The sequence below is a fragment of the Balaenoptera musculus genome, chromosome 20, assembly GCF_009873245.2.
Source record: "Balaenoptera musculus isolate JJ_BM4_2016_0621 chromosome 20, mBalMus1.pri.v3, whole genome shotgun sequence".
Lineage (NCBI taxonomy): Eukaryota > Metazoa > Chordata > Mammalia > Artiodactyla > Balaenopteridae > Balaenoptera > Balaenoptera musculus.
The window spans coordinates 2528602-2549034 of record NC_045804.1 but is presented as its reverse complement, the minus strand read 5'-3'; the positions used below and the strand labels follow the sequence as shown (position 1 = coordinate 2549034).

At 40.1% G+C, this 20433-nt stretch overlaps 1 protein-coding gene across 4 annotated transcripts in view; it reads right to left on the bottom strand.

Moving 5' to 3' along the window:
- The window catches only part of MAP2K6 (mitogen-activated protein kinase kinase 6), a 134290-nt gene that overhangs the window by 38620 nt on the left and 75237 nt on the right, over positions 1-20433 (bottom strand). For 2 of the 4 annotated variants that reach the window (XM_036836778.1, XM_036836776.1), the window contains exons 1-2: positions 6447-7626; positions 6256-6322 (exon numbers count right to left, since the gene is read on the bottom strand). In XM_036836778.1, coding sequence (XP_036692673.1) covers positions 6256-6322; positions 6447-6627 — 248 coding nt within the window. In that variant the 5' untranslated portion in view covers positions 6628-7626. Of the gene's footprint in view, positions 1-6255; positions 6323-6446; positions 7627-20433 lie in introns of those variants that run through there. The other 2 variants (XM_036836777.1, XM_036836779.1) reach the window with 2 other exon arrangements.

Below are 20433 nucleotides of genomic sequence, written 5' to 3'. Positions count from 1 at the left end.
TCAAAGACACATTGGCATCAGTGACTCAAAGAAAAAACTCAAGTGAAGAGACCACACACGCAGCCCTAAAAAGAATGGGGCTCTGTCCCGGTCTATTTATTTGTGTGTAGTCCAGCAGAAGGCGGCAGGGTATATATAAATGGCAAGAGTCACCAAGCCAACCTCACAAAATTGCCAAGAAAAACTCAAAATGAGGAAGCTTCTTCTTTAGGAGTACATATTTCAGCCTCAGTATTAAAATAATAATAATAACAACAGCAGTAATCCTGTCCATGAGCTAACGTGGGATAGTCTACAGTCATGAAGGGACCTTGGCTTTACAGGATGAAACAGAAAAGTACGTTCAAGGCTTATTCTACCACATGAGGGAAAGACAACAAAGAAACTACTTTTACCTTTGCATAAATTTTTATTCACTTTTTTATACCAAGCAAGGATTTATGGTGGTTTTCAAAAATTCATTAAAAAAAACAGAAAATTAATATAAATTATAAGGTGAAGACTAGCAAATTTTAAAGGGAAGGAATAAAAGACAGGTGGAAAGTGCATATGAGAATATATCCCAAAGGAAATGATAAAGAGCAGAAATCAATATCAATACAGCATTCAAATGGCTACAACAAAAAATAGTGGCGTCACCAAATCTTGGACAGGATGTGGAGAAACTGAATCACTTATACATTGCTGGTGAAAATGCAAAATAATATAGCCACTCTGGAAAACAGTTGGGCAATCCCTTAAAAACTAAACACGCACTGCCACCAGCAATTCCACTAATGGGTATTTTCCTCCCAGAGAAATAAATGTTTATGTTCACACAAAAACCTGTACATGATTGTTCATAGCCTTACTTATAACAGCCAAAAACTAGAATCAGCCCATATGTCTTCAATAGGTGAATGGTTAAACTCTGCTGTCTGCATGCACACTTACAGATGTACATGCATAACTCAGCAAGATATACTACTCAGCGATTAAAAGGAGCAAAGTATGTATACAACATGGATCAATCTTCAGGAAATTATGCTTGAGTGATGAAAGCCAATCCCAAAAGGTTACACACTAATCCCACTTATATAATAATATTTTTTAAATGAGAAAAATTAATAGACAACAGATTAGTGGTTGCCAGGGGTCAGAAACAGTATTGGGAGAGGTGAGGAGGGAAGGCAGTCGTGATTATAAAAGGGCAACGTGAGGGATCTGTTGGTTTCAGAACCATTTAGTTTCTTGACTGTAGTGGTGAATGTATGAACCTACACAGGTGACAAAAATGGTACAGAAATTTAAGATCACACATACTAGTGAATATAAGTAAAACTGGAAAACCTGAATAAGATGGGTACATTGTATCACTGTCAATATCAATTGAGCTTATAATACTATAGTTTTACAAAATGTTACCATTGGGCAGAGAATATAAAGTTTCTCTATATTGTTTCTTACAACTGAATTTGACTGTACAATTATCTCAATAAAATTGTCAATTTGAAAAGTCAAAGAAAAAAAGCAGAAATCAATAAAATTGAAAGCAGGAAAAGAAAGAAAACAAAGTTGGCTCTTTTAAAAATTCAATAAAAATTGATAAACCTCTAGCAAGACCAACACAGATAAAAAGAGAGAAGACACAAATTATCAATATCAGCAAAAAAAGAGGGGGATATCTCAATATATCCTGCAGTCATTAAAAGAATAATCAGGAAATACTATGAGCAACTTTACCTTCATAAATTCAACAACTTAGAAGAAATTCCTTGAAAACTGCAAACTACCAAAACTTAGCCACAATGAAATAGATTATCTGAGTTGCCCTATAACTATTAAAGAAAATGAAATGGTAATTTAAAAGCTCCAGAAAAAGGAATATATAAGCCCACTTTGTTTCCCTGGGGAATTTTAGCAAACATTAAAAAAGAAAAGAATTGCATATATCGAATCATTATTTTGTACACCTGAAACTAATATTATGCTATATGTCAGTTATAGCTCAAAAACATTTTTTTAAGAATTACCGCCTATCTTATACAATGTCTACCAGAAAACAGAAGGTACTCTTACCAACTCATTTTATAAGGTCAGTGTTACTTTAAATACCAAAACCAGAACATAATAGCTCAGACACACAGACACACACACACACACACACACACACACACACACACTACAGGTCAACATCTCTCATGAATTTAAGACACAAAAATCTTCACAAAAATATTCACATTTTAGGAGATTAAATCCAACAATGTATAAAAAAGTAGTATACCACAACCACGTGGGATTTATTTGGGGTATGCGAGGCTAGTTCGATATTTTAAAAATCCATCAGTGTAATCCATATCAACGGGACAAAGAAGAAAACTCCAAGATGACATCAATTGATGCACAAACACACACTCATGATAAAAATGTTGAGTACACTTCGACCAGAGAGGAATTTTTTCAACCTCATAAACAACATCTATGAGGACTTAACATCATGCTTAATGGTGAAAGATTGAATTCTTTCCCTCTAAGATGGGAGACAAAGCAAGGTAGCCTGCTCTCACCAATCTTATTTAACATAGTACTGAATATCCTTGCCACTAAAATAAGGTAAGAAAATAAAGGTTAAAAAAAAAAAAAAAAACAGGAAGGGAAGAAATAAAACTATCTTTTTTGCAGAAGGTATGGCTGTCTACACAGAAAACTCTAAGTAATCTACTAAAAAAGCTCCTAGAACTAATAATTGAGTTTAGCAAGGTCACAGAGTATGCAATCAACTCAAAAACCAATTGCATTTCTAAATACTGACAATAAACAAATGCAAATCAAAATCAAAAGTGGAATACAATTTTTATTGCTTCAAAAAAAGGAATCACTTAGGTATAAATCCTAACAAAACCTGATGGAGAGAATCTGTATGATGAAAACTATAAAATACTGTTGGACGAAATCAAAGAAAATCTAAATGCTTGGAGAAATCTACCACATTAATGTACTGGAAGACTGAGTGCAGTGAAGATGTCAGTGCTCGCTCAACTGATCTGTAGGTGAAACACAATTCCTACCAAAAATCTCAGCAAGCTTATTTGTAGACATAGACAAGCTTATTCTAAAACTAATATGAAAAGAGAAGAGCCCTAGAGTAACCAAAATCGTTTTGAAAAGAAAAGCAAAGTGCGAGGAATCACTTTTCCCAATATTAAGGCTTACTATATAGCTGCAGGAATCAAGACAGTATGACAGACTGGCAGAGCAACAGACTCAGAGACCAATGGAGCAGAATAGAGAACCCAGAAATAGGTCCACACAAATACGCCCAATTAATATCTGACAAAGGCGCAAAAGCAATTCAGCGGAGGAGGGATAGCCTTTTCAGCAGATGGTGTTGGAGCAACCAGAAATCCATTGGCAAAAAAAAATAAAGCCCAACCTAAACCTCACATCTTGTACAAAAATTAAACTTGAAATGTAACATAGCCTTAAATCTAAAATGTAAAACTAAAACACTTCTAGAAAAAACATAGGGGAAAATCTGTAGGACCCAGGACTAGGCAAAGGGTTCTTAAACTTGTCACCGAAAACATAACACATAAGAGGAAAAACTGATAGATTGGACTTCATCAAAATAGAAAGACAAGGGCTTCCCTGGTGGCGCAGTGGTTAAGAATTGGCCTGCCAATGCAGGGGACACGGGTTCCAGCCCTGGTCCAGGAAGATCCCACGTGCCGTGGAGCAACTAGGCCTGTGCGCCACAACTACTGAGCCTGCGCTCTAGAGCCCACGAGCCACAACTACTGAGCCCGCCTGCCTAGAGCCTGTGCTACACAACAAGAGAAGACACTGCAGTGAGAAGCCCGCACACCGCAACGAAGAGTAGCCCCCGCTCGACGCAACTAGAGAAAGCCTGCGTGCAGCAACGAAGACCCAGAGCAGCCAAGAACTAATTAATTAATTAGTTTTTTTAAAAAAATAGATGAAAAGACCCATTACAGACTGGGAGACAATGTTCTTGAATCATATACCTGACAAACTCTGTGCATCTAGGATATATGAAGAACTCTCAAAACTCAACATAAAAAAAAAAAAATCTGATTACATAATAGGCAGAGAAGTGCACAGACATTTCACCGAAGAAGATATAAGGATGGGAAATAAATGCCAGAAGTATTCAACATCAACAGCCATTAGAGAAATGAAAATTAAAACTGCAATGATATCTCACATCTACCAGAATGGCTAAAATGTAAAACAGTGATGACACTGACAGGGATGCAGAGAAACTGGGTCATTCATACATTTTTGGTAAGAATGTACATGGGGAAAATCACCCTGGAAAATACTTGGCAGTTCTTTGAAAACTAAAAATGGACTTACCATATGACCCAGTAGTTGCACTACTGGACATATATCCCGGAGAAACAGAGACTTATTTCTGTGCAAGAACTTATACATGAATGTTCACAGCAGATGTATTCATAACAGCCCAACTGGAAACTACTTGTATCTCCTTCAAAGGCTAAAGGGTTTAGCAAACTGTGGTATATCCATACCATGGAATGGTATTCAGCAACAACAAAGAATAAACTATGGATACATGCGATAACTTGAATGAACCTCAAGGAGATGATGCTGGATGAAAAGGCCAATCTCAGAAAGGAGATGCATGATTCCATGTGCACCACAATCAAGAAGTAATGAAATGGAAAAGGAGAACAGATCAGTGGTTGCCAGGGATTAGGGACGGCAGGGGTGGGGGTCAGAGGTGGGGAGTAAAAGGAGAGGGTCTTGTAGTGCCATACACTTGGGTATCTTGATTGCGTTAGTCATTATGCAAGGCTGCACGTGTGATACAACTGCACAGAGCGACACACACACACACACGAGGGCTTATATTGCTGGTGAAATGTGAACATGTTCTACAGTTTGCACCAATACCGCTTTCTTGGTTTTGATATGATACTAGGGTTGTGTAAGATGTTAACATTGAGGGGGACACAGATGGGGGAAGGGTACAGGGGACTTTGTACATTTCTTTGCCACCTCCTGTGAATCTACAGTTACTTCAAAATAAAGTTTTAAAAGTATACCCCCTAAAGTCCCGTATAGGGAAGCCACGTGTTTGATCCTAAGCTCACGAGAAGAAACCAATCAGAGAGGAAAAGTTATTAATTACATAGTTCATAGGTCCAAGGGAAGAAAAATAACCAGAGGGACCGAAAAAAAAAGAAAAGAAAAGAAACCCCAATCTTGGTGGTAGATACGGAAAGAATTCCTCCTGCAGATCCTCGTGACAGGAGCACTCTCGCTTGAATCTGGCTCTGCAGCCCCGGGCGCTGAAGGACAGCCCTCCCCTCTGCTCTGTCCCTAGAGGTGCTTCAGTGGAAAGTGTGCTTACATGGCTGCACAAGATGCAATGACCAGAGCCTTACAGAGCATGATCATTTTTATTAGCACATTCCAACACCAGGGGTGCACTGTCCGATACGGAGTGATCACGGTTAAGGTCAGAAACCTCTGCCAAGGGAGGTGCTTTTTTATAGACGAGCAGAAGCCTGAAACATTTAAGTTTCCGTTGGGATGGCCTCTCATTGTACTTGCTCTGCTGTAATTGTTTTTCTTGGAATTTCCATTCCTCCCATGCAGATGCTTTGATAGGTGGTCATACCCACAGCTAGGCAGGAAATACCCTCCCCACCCAACAGAGAGACAAAGAAACAAGATGGAGGCTCCAGGAGAGGGTGCCCTGCTTCACCAGGACTTGAGCTCCCTTAGGGATTTGGGCCAAAGGCTCAGCTAACAAAGGAGTGGTCCTTCGTCTCATGTTTGCCTTCTGTTTATATGGGCAGGATTTAGGTGGCAGGATGCTGAGTTCTCACCAAATACCATCTTTCCACCTCAAACCAAATTTTATAGTGGTGGCTCTCTCAGGGGTTTGCTTGTTTGCTCAGATCTCTATGGAAAAGGTAAAAAGTCCATGTCCAGTGACCTTTTTGGATTTACATAGGACCCCATCTGCTGAACGCATTTGTAGAATTTTTAGCCAACTAGTAATGAGTTCAAAGCTACCCATTCCATATAGACTGACCGACTCTGATTATTTTTTTCAGGTCTCAGAACAGTAAGTACTTGGCTTCCGCCTTTAAAAGGCTCTCCTTTCTAACAACTATCTCCATAGTCAAGGTATTGCTCACCAGTCCAAAAATGAACTCCCATTCCCTGGAAATCTGTAAAGTGCAAGCATTTGGATTAAGACGATGATCCTGCCAGACTTACGTGGAACTGGTCTGAGGTTGTTCAAATGCTTCTTTCGGGATTTTAAGGCCAGGGTTTCGCTTCTTGCCTGTTGGGAAAGATGGAAGGATACAGTTAAGGTCTAAGTCACAGTATGAGAGCAGGGACAGAGACCAGCAGAAAAAAGGGCAGAACTGGGAACGCAGGTCTCATTTCTGCATTCAGAACCCCACCTCCTACCAGGACGGCTGTGAATGACAAGCTCCAGTCACCAGGCTGAGCAGAGCTTCCCAAGTGCAGGCTGAGGTCACGGGTGAGGTTTTTCACCAGTCCAGGGGGAAATGTCAGTATAAGGCTGCCAATTCTCTTTACCCAGGAAGACCTGCCCTTTTCTCCCTGCTGGGAGTTCGGCATTCCAACTTCTTTATTTTCTTGTACACAACAATGGTAATGGTAGACGGTGTTAGTTATAGGGTTTTTTCCTTTATAATGTTAGTCAGATGTACTCACACTTGTCTTAGTATACCACAGTTTTCTAAATTGATCTGTGATTAGCTGACAGAGTTAACCACGGAGGTAGACTAAAACATACTTTCCCACCGTTCTCCCCTTCCTGTTCTCAACCTCCTGCCGTAAGTTAAAACACCTAAGCGAAGGGTAGAGTAATACTTGTTCACTTCTGCCCTGTTCCAAAAAGCATGATGACAACGGACGGGCCCATGCGAGGAGGCTGTCGCTTCTTTGGGGGCAAATGGGGATGCAATCAGCGTGTCCATCAGTCCCGGGCTGAAACCACCGGAGAGCTTGGCTCAAATACTCCTGTTGATGAGTTTAAAAGAACAGACTGAAAAATGACGGCTCAAGAAGCGATCAGAGAATCCAGTCTTGTAAAGGCTCGGGAACATTCTTTCTCACCTCTTCTCTACGTTGCAGGGAGCACTACAGAGCTGACACAAACCCTGCTTAAGGCTCTGAATAGAGATTCTGAAGCTGCATAGAAACTGCAGAAATCAAATTCTGTAGCCTCTTGCAGGAAAATGACATCCAGAGACTTCAGTGACTGCTCACCACCAGAGAGCCAGCAATGACCCAGTCAGAATCAGAATCCAGGTCTCCAAACACTCAGGTGGGAACTCTTTCCTCTGTGCCACAATGGATGAAGTTTAGAGGTGACCAGAGAGAATGAGGTAGGGGAGTACGGGGTTATGAGTTTTTAAAAACCAGATTACATCCAGTTCCTTCACTCACCAAGAGACCTCCAGGGTCACTTTTCATCTGACTCTGGATATCCTCAACTATAAAACGGTGTAGTAACATCAATACCTACCTTATCGGACTGATGTGAGAACCATGGGATAACACATATGAAAGAGCAATGAAATAATAATTATAATCATTTTTTAAAAACAAGCTGCACAGTCTCATAAAAGAAAATGAGTCATTTAAGAAACTCAGGAACAGGGACTTCCCTGGTGGTCCAGTGGGTAAAGCTCCATGCTCCCAATGCAGGGGGCCCGGGTTCGATCCCTGGTCAGGGAACTAGATCCCGCATGCATGCCGCAACCAAGAGTCCTCATGCCGCAACGAAGATCCCGTGTGCCGCAACTAAGACCCGGCACAGCCAAAATAAATAAATAAATATTTAGAAACTCAGGAACAGAATTGGCATATTATCATAGTCCAATGTAATGTATAATTGCGATCTTTCTATGCCTTCAAAATCCAAAAATCTAGATCAATTCTGCCAAGTTGCATAAAGCCAGGAAGCAACATGCTTGGCAGTAATCAACACAGAGAAAGCCTTTCAGACCCACCTTCACTGAGTGAAGTAAGTCAGAAAGAAAAACAAATATTGTATATTAATGCATATATGTGGAATCTAGAAAAATGGTACAGATGAACCGGTTTGCAGGGCAGAAATAGAGACACAGATGTAGAGAACAAACATATGGACACCAAGGGGGGAAAGTGGTGGGCGGGTGGGATGAATTGGGAGATTGAGATTGACATGGATACACTGATGTGTATAAAATAGATAACTAATAAGAACCTGCTGTATAAAAAAATAAAATAAAATTCAAAAAAAAAGAACCACCTTCATTGTAACAGGTCTTCTCAGTTCTCTCCTCATTTGGACTTACCTGTGCGTTTTACAAAAATTCAAAACTCACCATTTACCTTCCTATTCCTGGAGCTCATATGGCCATTGAGCACATGTCACTGAGTTAGTTATTGACAATACACAGAGCTGTACTATGCTGGATCTGATTGTGAGAATCCAAATAGATAAATGGCCTAATTCCAACAATTCCCATCCATGGGCCTCAGGCAATACATAGGGAAGGCTATTTTAAATGAGATACTCTAAGGAAGAATGAACAAGTTTGACTTGTCTAAACATCATGCAGATTCTAACACAGGTGACAGAGAATTCAGGTAATCCCGACAAATACAACCCTCTAGTTCTCCCAGATAAAACGAAACAAAATGAAACTAAAATATATTTTTCCTGCGAAAAAGCCTCCCCAGATGCCATTTAAGCAAGCCAAAAGCAAACGTTACTGTTAAGTTCCTACATCTCTCTTCTTCATTTCTAACTCAGCTCTTACAAGATGGATGTCAAGAGAAATACTTATTTATGGAGGAACACCTTTGAAAAACTTTAACATAGCAGTGAATTATTACACCTTAGGAATTAATTATTCGTAGCTCATTAATAGCAATCGACTATTAAGCTATAACTCAACAAATCATCAAAACGTCTATACAAAGAAATAGCAAAAGAAAGAAAACTTTTGGCACAGAGACTAAAGAAAGAAATGACCCAAACGATAATAAAGTATTCTAGGTGTGGGAAAAGAAGACCCCTGGTTCTCCACTGACAAAAAAACAAGAAAAAGAGTTCCAGCAGACACAAAACCTAGTTGAATCACCATTAGAAAACACCCTGCCTTCATTTTTTAACAGTAAATAAAATAAAACAAAAATCACAAAGGCACGCACCAACATTCCATAATTCACTTACTTGACCATCACTGGAAGAACAGCCCCGTAAAACACCAGCAGAGGTGCCTCTAATAAGGGTTCAGGGCTGCTGGGAGAGCGAGCAGAAGAAAACCCCAGAGAAGGCTTCTTTACTCAGCTCGGAAGACCGCACTTCAGCCGAGCAAAACAGAGCTGCACAGACTCCGCCCCTCCTGCAGTGCGATCACCCCAAACCTCTGCAAGTTTATTGTTCCCAAGGAAACTCCCACTTCAGGAAGGGAGAGTCTAAGTGGGTCCATTTGAACACCAAGGTGTGACATTAATCATTAACCAGACTTGGAGGAATAAATCTATAAAGTAATTCTGGATAGCACAGCATTCTCCAGCTTTTCTATAAATGCCTCTTTCATTTCTTAAAAGAAAGGAAAACAATATGTGATCAGTTTCCAGCTGTGTTTATTTCAAAGCAATCTGTTCCCCTTGGCAAGGCTGCCAACACCTGACTGTTAACATTTAACACTGTGTTAAAAAAAAATTAGAGGCAGCAAAATGAATGATAAAACTAAGTGACCAACTATGATAAGTGGCCTTTTTGCTTGACATTCAAAAGCAAAAATGAAAAATACGTCAGAAAATAAGCTCTATGTTATGTCACATGCTAGTAACAAGCCTTCTCAGAAGGAGAGAATTCTGTATACGTCTGCAGATCTCAACCAGCTGTGCCCTCTTATTGGCACAATCTGCAAAGGGTAAAAACCTCCTTGGCCTGATGGAGCATATGTGGTACCATATTACATCAGCCTGTGTCACACCCATGCCTTTTTTCTCCAAAAATATACTAGTCCCACTACACACATGTATTTGCAAAATTCATCTTAAACCAAAGCTTTTCCCCAACGGCACTAGGGAAAAAAAGAAAAAAAACCTTGCCAGTAGTTAGAAAACATTTACCAAGCCACAGAAATGTTCACCAGCTCTGACCGTACTGAAAATGATGGGGTACACAAGACCTCTTGCTCAGCGCCGCTCAGAGAAGCTAAGCACAAAGGGCTTCTCTCATGTGCCTTATTACATAAAACAGAAGATCGCGCTCCAGCGCCAACCCAAACAGCAAGAGAAACCAGAGGGGTGGAATCCGGAGGCTCTCCTGACACCTAAATGTTTGTCAGCCTGGCCAAGGGTCCTGGGACATGATTATGAGGGTTTACGATTATTGACACAGCTTTACAAAAGGATGGCTTTGCTCCTGGCGCCAAATTTATTTTAAAAATCTGTTTCCCAATGTGAGTGGGATTTCCAGCCAAGTAACTGGCAACCTGAAGGCCCTGGCTGCCCTTGCCTTCATACTTGCATCTAGGCTTCAGTTCCACGGGTAGCTGGCACTAAAAGTGGCGGAGAAGTGTCATTAAATGTTATTAAGTCACAATGATCAGATGTAAGGCAGCTCACGGAGCAGGGCAGAGCGAAGGGAGAACAGAGAGAGCTGGCTTAACAACAGCCACGTGGAAGTGGACACAGAAAATTCCCCCAAACCACTGGATCTCACCCACCACTGAGACTCCAACCAGGATGCCAGATTTCTTTGGAATTACAGAAAATTTAGAGAAGGAAAGCTGCAAAGCTCATTTTAAAACGTGCAGTCATTTTTATTTCAAGCAGGCAGATGCATCTCCTGAAACCACAGCTTTACCTCTGTGTCCCTGGGCTTAGGGGGCTCCAGCCCTCCTGTGGACGGGAGCTCAACCTTCTAAGTTCAGTTCATTTATCACACGCCCCACAGAACCTTCCCAGACCTTCCCAGACACTACTTAAGGAGCTCATGCCACACCCGCCAGCTTCCACAGGCCGGCGTCTCGAACACAATACGAACTCAACGCAACTTCACTAAACTCCCACTATTTTAATTTAAAATGTCCACTCTACCTAAGACAGATCTCCACGACCGTCTTCCATTTATATTCCTCATACCTTGTCTCACAATCTTGAATCACTTCTGCATTTATGTGTTCATTTTTGAATCTATTTATTACTTATTTATTATCTGTCTCACCCAGAAACGTTCAGCTATGGCAGCAGTTTTGCCCAGGGTTTGTACACCGTCAGTATTTGTTGACTGAACATTTGTTGTTCTTTCTCAGCTGTTTTGAACTTTGGTATTGAGGTCTTCAAAAAATTTTTTAAATAGTGTAGTCTGTAAAAATATTGAATCACTATGTTGTACATCTGAAGCTAATATAATATTGTATATCAACCATAATTTTTTTAAAAAAGCACAGAATGGAGTAGAAATAGTTCAACCTTGAGCATACGTAAGAGCTCGTTTTAAGTCCCCGCTGTGCCACTTAACACTGGGACCCTGAGGATGCTTCTGAAACTCAGTTTCCACAGCGACAAGCTGGAGACGGAGACTGGTTGCTGAGAGCTTTAGCTGGCATAACCTATGGGAAGAAGTCCGGCACACACCAGGTACTCACCAGATAGCAGTTTCTTTTCTCCCTTCCACGTCTGTGCTTGCATTTTTCAAATAGGAACGAAACAATGTCCCCCCTGTGGGCAGGTTATTTCTTCAAATGCCATCTCTGTTCTTCCCTTCCTGTGTTATTTATGTGAAAATGACATTTTCACACATCTCATCAATCGTGAACCGTATTCTATTGGTTCCCACTGACTATGGGAATTGTTTAAGCTCTATAGGATCAGGATCTCTGAGAGCAAACCCTCAGAATCCATGCTTTTTGTAAAGGACTTTAATTTTTTAGAGCAGTTTTAGGTTCACAGCAAAACTGAAGGGAAGGTACAGAGATTTCGCATATACCTTCCTGTTGCCATACATGCAGAGCCTCTCCCATTATCAGCATCCCCCCAGAGTGGTGCATTTGTTACAAATGATGAACCTATATTGACACATCATCACCCACTCACTCTTGGTGTTGTACATCCTAGGGGTTTGGACAAATGTATACTATGCAGCTATCATTATAGTGTCATACAAAGTAGTTTCACTGTCCTAAAAATCCTGTGCTCCCCCTGTTCATCCCTCCTGCCCCCCAACCCCTGGCAACCACTGATCTGTTTACTGTATCCATAGTTTTGCCTTTTCCAGAATGTTATATAGTTAGAATCATACTGTGTGTGTGTGTGTGTGTGTGTGTGTGTGTGTATAGCCTTTTCTGATTGGCTTCTTTCACTTAGTAATATGCATTTAAGATTCTTCCATGTCTTTTCATGACTTAATAGTTCATTTTTTTTTTTTTTAATTTTTAATTAATTATTTATTTATTTATTTTTGGCTGTGTTGGGTCTTCGTTTCTGTGCGAGGGCTTTCTCTAGTTGCGGCGAGCGGGGGCCACTCTTCATCGCAGTGCGCAGGCCTCTCACTGTCACGGCCTGTCTTGTTGCGGAGCACAGGCTCCAGACGCGCAGGCTCAGCAGTTGTGGCTCACGGGCCTAGTTGCTCCGCGGCATGTGGGATCTTCCCAGACCAGGGCTTGAACCCGTGTCCTCTGCATTGGCAGGCAGATTCTCAACCACTGCGCCACCAGGGAAGCCCAATAGTTCATTTCTTTATAGCACTGAATAATATTCCATTGTCTGGATATACCACAGTTCACTAATCCATTCACCTACTTAAGTGCATCTTGGTTGCTTCCAAGTTTTGGCAATTATGAATAACGCTGCTTATAAACATCTGTGCGCAGGTTTTTGTACGAACGTAAGTAGTGTCACTGCTGTATTGAAAGAGCTAGAGAATAAGACAAACCAACTCCTGTAACATCAGAGAGCATGTGTGATGTGCAGTAAAAGTATCGCACCATGAATACACAGGAGGTTCAAAGAGGGAGAGAGAAAATCAGGCAAAGGAAATGAAAAAAAAAGTCTCACAGAGGAAGTAGTGTTTTACATGGTCCTTTGATAAATGGTAGGATTTGAGGGTACATGATGGCTCATTATACTATTATGTCTTCTTTTTATATATATTTAATGTTTCCATAATAAAACATGAACAGGCAACAGTAAGATTCCAAGGAGGAGGAGGAGGAGCTCACAATGGTGGCGAGAAGGATATTGTGGTATCTTCAAAGACTGTGAGTTGTCTACTTTGGACAAAGTGAAGGATGGTGGTAGAGAGAAGGATAGGTTGGAGCCAAAGACTGAAAGATTGTAACTAACCATTTTTAATTTTCAGATTTAGGAAGAGAAGTCATCCATTTTTTAGTAGGGGAGTATCATGCCATGTTATTTATGTTTTAAAAACAAATAATGTAACAAGATTAATCTACTATCTGCAGAATGTTTTGAAACTGTGGTACACATGCACACACACAACACCTGCATACACACTCACAAATCCACATACACACACCTTGGTGGTTTAAGCTTTTGGGTCTTTGCTCATATTTTCCCTGAAGTGTTATCATCTTTCTCCCCTGGTCAGCTGCAACACCCTCAGCTCAAGTGTGTTCTCCTCCAGGAAACCTTCCATGAAAAACATGCAATAAATGTCCCTTATCTGTGTGGCCACAGGACTCTACACATTATCTTCCGTGTCTTCCTTCTTACACTGATTGATTGAACCTACCTGCTCACCCATCTCTTCCACTAGAAGGCGAGCTCTTCAGAGCCAGACCCAATGCCTTTTCCAGGCGCAGAGTAAGCACTAGACCCAAAAAATGAGAGGCAGAGACCACAGCAACTTGGCTAATAAATTTAAGTTGCTTAAACTTCGCAGAGGCAAAATCTATAGGCTCTGGTAATTTCCTGGATAAGAAGTATAGAAGACCAGAAGCTAAGCTGTAGTAGTAACAGTGGAAGCAATCTGGCTTTTCCCCGCCTAGATAAAATTAAGTAAAAAAGGAAAGTCAGGCCAGTTGGGGTGGGAGGCGGGAGAAGGCAGGTAATGAGCTCCAGTCCTTAGATGTGCCAGCGATAAGCTGAAGGAACACCTGGCAGATTTCAAGCAGCACGTGGAGCTTCAGAGAGGGATGGGGGGGTGGGAATATGGAAATCTGTGAGTGACAAACAGAGAAGTAGAAAGGTGAATGAGACAGGCAGGGAAACAAGAAGAGAAAGAGAACGGAAAGCAGCCTATGCAAGAACATTTTGAGAGAATGAGATGTAAATGAAGAATCAGCGAAGGACACCAAGAATCTCTGGAGGAGTCCAAGGAGAAAAACCAGCGAGTTCAGAGCACCACCATCCACTATTCAGAAGAGGTCCTATTTTCAAAGGATGAGAGCACTCAGAGAGTTTTCTTATAGCTTCCTGGGACTGAAGTTCTTTTTTCAGACCCGGTCGAGCTGAAGTATATGCTTAGTCACGTTAACCATTTGGTGCTGACTTTGTGCTCTTGAAAGAACCTAAAAGCAAATCGCAGGCAAGGCCCTCCCGTTGTGGTCTGGGGCCCAGTGAAAGCAGGGGGTGGGGGTGGGGGTCAGGCGGGGAGTGCCCACCGTCTGTACTCATCTCCTTCCTCATTTACATGCCGCTTCATTCATGAGTCTTATCAAAAGGAAACGCAGTCACAGGGCGTTAAAAATACCACTTTACAATAAAAATATGGCAGCAGTGGCAAAGAAATTGAGGGATGTGTCTCATCTTTTCAAAATGCATGCTCCATTCTGGTTAGGTTTAAAAATTGCACTTATATTTTAGAGATAAATATTGAAATGTCTCCCAAGTGGAATAATATGATTCTAGGATATGCTTCAAAATAATATGGGAGTGGGGTGGGGTGGAGATAGAGATGAAATAAGCTAGTAATTGTCAAAGCTGAGTGATGGATACACGGTGTTCACTATATGTCTGTCTTTGAGTATGTTTGAAAATTTACAAAATATAATGATTTTCTTGAAGAGCTACTGAATCATAGAAAAGTCTCTTTTAATAGTTAAAAAAGAGGGATAGTAAGAAGACTGCATTTTTCTCTTGGGAGAAGTGGATTCTTTTTTCCCTTTGGTCTAAGATCACAATATTTTAAAAATTTTTATTGGAGTAGAGTTGATTTACAATGTTGTGTTAGTTTCAGGTGTACAGCAAAGTGAATCAGTTATACATAGACATATATCCACTCTTTTTTTTTTTTTTTTTTAGATTCTTTTCCCATATGGGCCATTACAGAGTATCGAATAGAGTCTAAGATCACAATTTTAATAGCACTGTGATCACCTCCCTTTAGCCAAGGAAAACTACAGGGTCATAATTTTGATTCAACCAGCTGCTTAAAGACTAAGAAATGCAGAGAAATACAGAGGAAAGTTCTTGATCTATATGTCTTCTAAGAGTGCTACCAGTACAGTCCATTCTGCTTCTCCCCCAGATTTACCTAATTTCTTTTAGTGAGCTGCATTCTACCATGATGTCATTGACCCATGTTGAGGTCACCTTAAAAAGGGGACTCTGAAATCATCTCTGTAAGGTTGTTTTTGATTACCTTATATAGTGTCTTCTTTTTCAAAAAATTTTATTTTTTATTGGTCTACAGTTGATTTACAATGTTGTGTTAGTTTCAGGGGTACAGCAAAGTGATTCAGTTATACATATACATATAGCTATTCCTTTTCAAATTCTCTTCCCTTAGGTTATTAAAGAATATTGAATAGAGTTCCCTGTGCTCTACAGTAGGTCCTTGTTGGTTATCTATTTTATATACAGCAGTGTGTACATGTCAATCCCAATCTCCCAATTTATCCCTCCCCCGCACACCTTTCCCCCTTTGATAACCATAATGTCTTCTTTATAAAGGTTCTTGGGGTAAAAATATGTGTTATCAATAACAAGAAGGGTTGGTTTCTCCTGTATAATCTCTGCCTATGGATGATGTGAATGTTCCTCTAATGTGTTTCCTTCTTTGGGTTGATGGCTAAAAAGCTTAAGGCCAAACCTGGACTCATATTCATACTCATTTCTGACTCAGTGTTTTTTGTGGCTCTGTTTCTGTCTTACCCACCCTTTTAATAACATTTTATTGTGGAACATTTTTTATATATGGGAAAGTAAACAAAACAGTTATAATCAACCTCTGTGTACCTATTCCCCAGCTTCAACAAATATCAACTTATGACCAATTTTGGTTCATCTACACCCCACCCACGTTCCCAGACATCAAATCATTCCATCCATAACTATTTTATCAAATATCTCTAAAAGAAATTGACTATTAAAAAATAACCATCATACCATTATCACACGGAAACAAATAAGTAATTTCTTAATATGTACTCAGTGTTCAAAATTCTAATTGCCTTGTGAAGAGGGGTTGGGAGAGGGGTAAGATAGGAGAAGGGGATGAAAAGGTACAAACCATAGGTATAAAATAAATAAGATACAAGAATGTAATTAATGTATAGGACAGGAAATCTAACCAAAATTTTGTAATAACTTCAAATGGAGTATAATCTATAAAAATATCAAATCACTATGTATACACTTGAAACTAATAGAACATTAACTATACTCCAATAAATAAATAATTCTAATTGTCTCCTTATAAATAAGATAAATAATTATCTTGTTTATAAATATTCTAAATACTCTTAAATTACGCTGTGTTTGAATCAGGATCAAAATTAGGTCCTTGTTATATAAAAAGCAAAGGGGACTTTCCTGGCAGTCCCGTGGTTAAGACTTCAACTTCCAATGCAGGGGGTGCTGGTTTGATCCCTGGTTGGGGAGCTAAGATCCCACATGCCTCGCAGCCAAAAAACCAGAACATAAAACAGAAGCAGTATTGTAACAAATTCAATAAACACTTTAAAAAAAATGGTCCACATCAATTAAAAATAAAAGCAAAGAAACAAAAAAACAAATGAACAAACCAAACCAAACCAAACATGTAGATACAGAGAACAGAGCAGTGGTTACCAGAAAGGAAGGGGAGAGTAAAATGGGTAAAGGGGATCCACCCTATGCTGATGGATGGAAACTAAATTTTGATGGTGAGCAGACTGCAGTGCACACAGAAGTCAAAATACAATGTTTTAAGATTAGTTGATAGAATTTCTTAGGTCCCTGTCAATCTATAAGCTCTCCCTCCATTTCTTGTTGTTCACCCCTCCCCACCCAATGCGATTATTTTGCTGAAGAAATCTGGTCATTTGCCCTATACAGTTCCCCACTAATTCTGCTGAGCACGCGCCTTGTGGGCTTGCGTGCCCCTTTGTTAGCTAGAGCGCGATCAGACGGAAACTCGACTGCTCTGTTTGGCACAGCGGCATCACAGGTGGCCTCACCTACTTTTAACTAAATTGCTGAATTCTTTGCATCCTAGTAAACGCTCCTAAACTCTTAATGGAAAAAGGAAGAAATAAATAAATACATGAATAACCCCTCAACAACACTGGGTAGTCAACAAACTTTTTAATCTTTGTCAATTTGGTAAGTAAACAAAGGTACCTCATTGTTTTTAATCACCCTTTAAAAATGTTTAATGAAGTTGAATATTTTTACCATGTCCACTGACATCGGTAGTTATGTTTCTATGAACTGCCTGTTCAAGCCATTTGCTCATTTTCATGTTAGGTTATTATTGTTGTTTTATTTGTAAGAGAAGACATTGCCCCTTTTGTAGTTGGAATCACAGAACACACACATGTGAGTGTGTCTACCCACTTGGGTTGGGTTTTGATTGTACAGAATTTAAAACTTTTACATTACTTCATGGCCTCTGCACTTTTACAAGGCAGGAACATTCTTTCCTTTTCCCCAAATAGCTAGATATTTGTCCCAATACCACCTATTAATCTGTCCATTTTTTTCTCCATTAATTTTACACATCTTTTTAATATTTACACCTCTTATATAGTCCTCTTATATAAGTTCATTGGCTGCTATGTCTAAAAGTTATTAAATATTCATGGCATTGAAAGGCAACTTCACTCAATCCTGACTTTAAGAGAACTCTTTCTAGCTTTTCACCTTAAAAAAATTATGCTGGTTTTACGAAACTGTGTCATTTGCAGAGACATGGATGGACCTGGAGACTGTCATACAGAGTGAAGTTAAGTCAGAAAGAGAAAAACAAATATCATATATTAATGCATGTATGTGGAATCTAGAAAAATGGTATGGATGATCTTATTTGCAAAGCAGAAATAGAGACACAGATGTAGAGAACAAACATATGGATACCAAGGGGGAAAGGGGGGTGGGTGGGGTAGGATGAATTGGGAGATTGGGATTGACATATATCCACTACTATGTATAAAATAGATAACTAATGAGAACCTACCCTATAGCACAGGGAACTCTACTCGGTTCTGTATGGTGACCTAAGTAGGAAGGAAATCCAAAAAAGAGGGGATATGTGTATCCATATGGCTGATTCACTTTGCTGTATGGCAGAAACTGACACAGGAGTGTAAAGCTATGCTCCAATAAGAAAAAAAATGCTGGTTTTAGATTCAGTTTGACAGAAGAAGTATAGAGCCATCCATATTTACTGAGTGAAATGTCTTATCAAGGCTCCCAGAGACTTGCCCATACCGTAATCCTTAGAATTTGTGAGTGTTAGCATGCTCAGGTTTCAGCAGATGTGATTAAAGGAAGGGTTCTGGGATGAGGAGATAATCGTGGATTATCCAGTTGGACCCTAAAAGCTTCCTGATAACAGAGAGGCTGAGAGACATGAGACACACAGAGGAGCAGGAGCAGATGGAGGCAGAGGCCGGAGAGATTCAGCCACGATCTGAAGAACGCCAAGAGTGCTGGCAGCTCCTGAAAGCTGGATTCTTTACCCCAGAGCCTCTGAAGGGAGCCTGACCTGCTGACACCTTGATTCTGGATTTCTGGCCTCCAGAAATGTGAAAGAATAAATCTATGGTGTTTTAAGCCACCAAGTTCATGGTTACTTGTTATGTTACAGCAGTTACAAGAAACTAGTACACTACAGGCGGACCTCTGAGATATTGTGGGTTCCGGTCCAGCCCAGGGCAATAAAGCAAATATCGCAAAAAAGCAAGTCACACGAATTCTTTGGTTTCCCAGTGCATGGTAAAGTTATGTTGACAATATGGTCTATTAAGCATGCAACAGCATTATGTCTAAAAACAATGTTCATACCTTAATTTAAAATACTTTATTGCTAGAAAATGCCAACCATCAGTGAGCAAATACTGTTGGAAAAATGGCGCCGATCGACTTGCTCGATGCAGGGTTGCAACATACCTTCAATTTGTAAAACATTCAATATCTGTGAAGCACGATAAAGCAAAACCCAATAAAAACAAGGTATGCCTGTATTAGAAATGGATGCTGAATTTTACCAAATTCCCTTTGAACATTTATTGAAATAATCCAGTGTCCTTCCTATTATACCCAAGCTGCCACGCTCTCTAACAAATGGATTTCTTACTCTTTCCCTTTCTGTTTTCTTTCTTTCACCAACTCATTTTCACTCTCTTTATTTCCTCCTCAGCAGCTTCTGCCACTAAGCCTTCCTGAGGATCCTGTGTTCCTGCATTGCCTGTGGTGGTAGAAACTTAGAACCTGCTAATCCCTGGAGTCAAGAAACATCTAGAAAGTCTTAACTTGACAATAAAAGGGGGCAAAACAAAGTTAAGAAATGAAATGCAAACAAGAAGGAATAGGTATTAGTAAATGGTCCTTGGTAGATGCCTTTCTCTGGAACAAAGGAGATGGTGCTGGCTTCCTTTCATTTCTTTCTAGCTTGGTGCCAAGGAAGAAATGCACCCTTTCCCCAGGCCTGTGGCACATTCTGAAATTCTTCATGTCCCCTGTCAACAAGAAACAAGAAGGTAAAGAAACCAGGGCCAAAGCAATCTCGGAAAATATGGCAAGATTCCTCACCTTGACACTCCAACCCTGCAGCCTCAAAAAACTCAGGATCATCCTCTGCCCCATGGCTGTCTCTGCAGTATCTCTCACTTTTCTCTCCAGGGAGACTGGACGTTTTTGAGAGTCATGTTTTACAAACCACAGCCTGGCAGAAAACCAGTGGCCTCTGCCTTTTGTTCTGCCACATACTTTGCTGGCTTCATGCATCCCCCACTGGTGACGCTTCTGATTAGAGGTTCAGGATGGTTGATTAAAAAAACAAAGACTAAGAAATAGCTTCAAGAAAACCACAAAACATAAATGTGAGGTTTTCTGAAAAGAGAAAGCAAACAACTTTTTTTATGCATGTCTACTCATATTTCATTACTATTTCAGATCCTCATGGAACCCTTAAGGGAAAATTCCACAGTCCTATAGAAGGACTTAGGTCCTTATCTCACCATA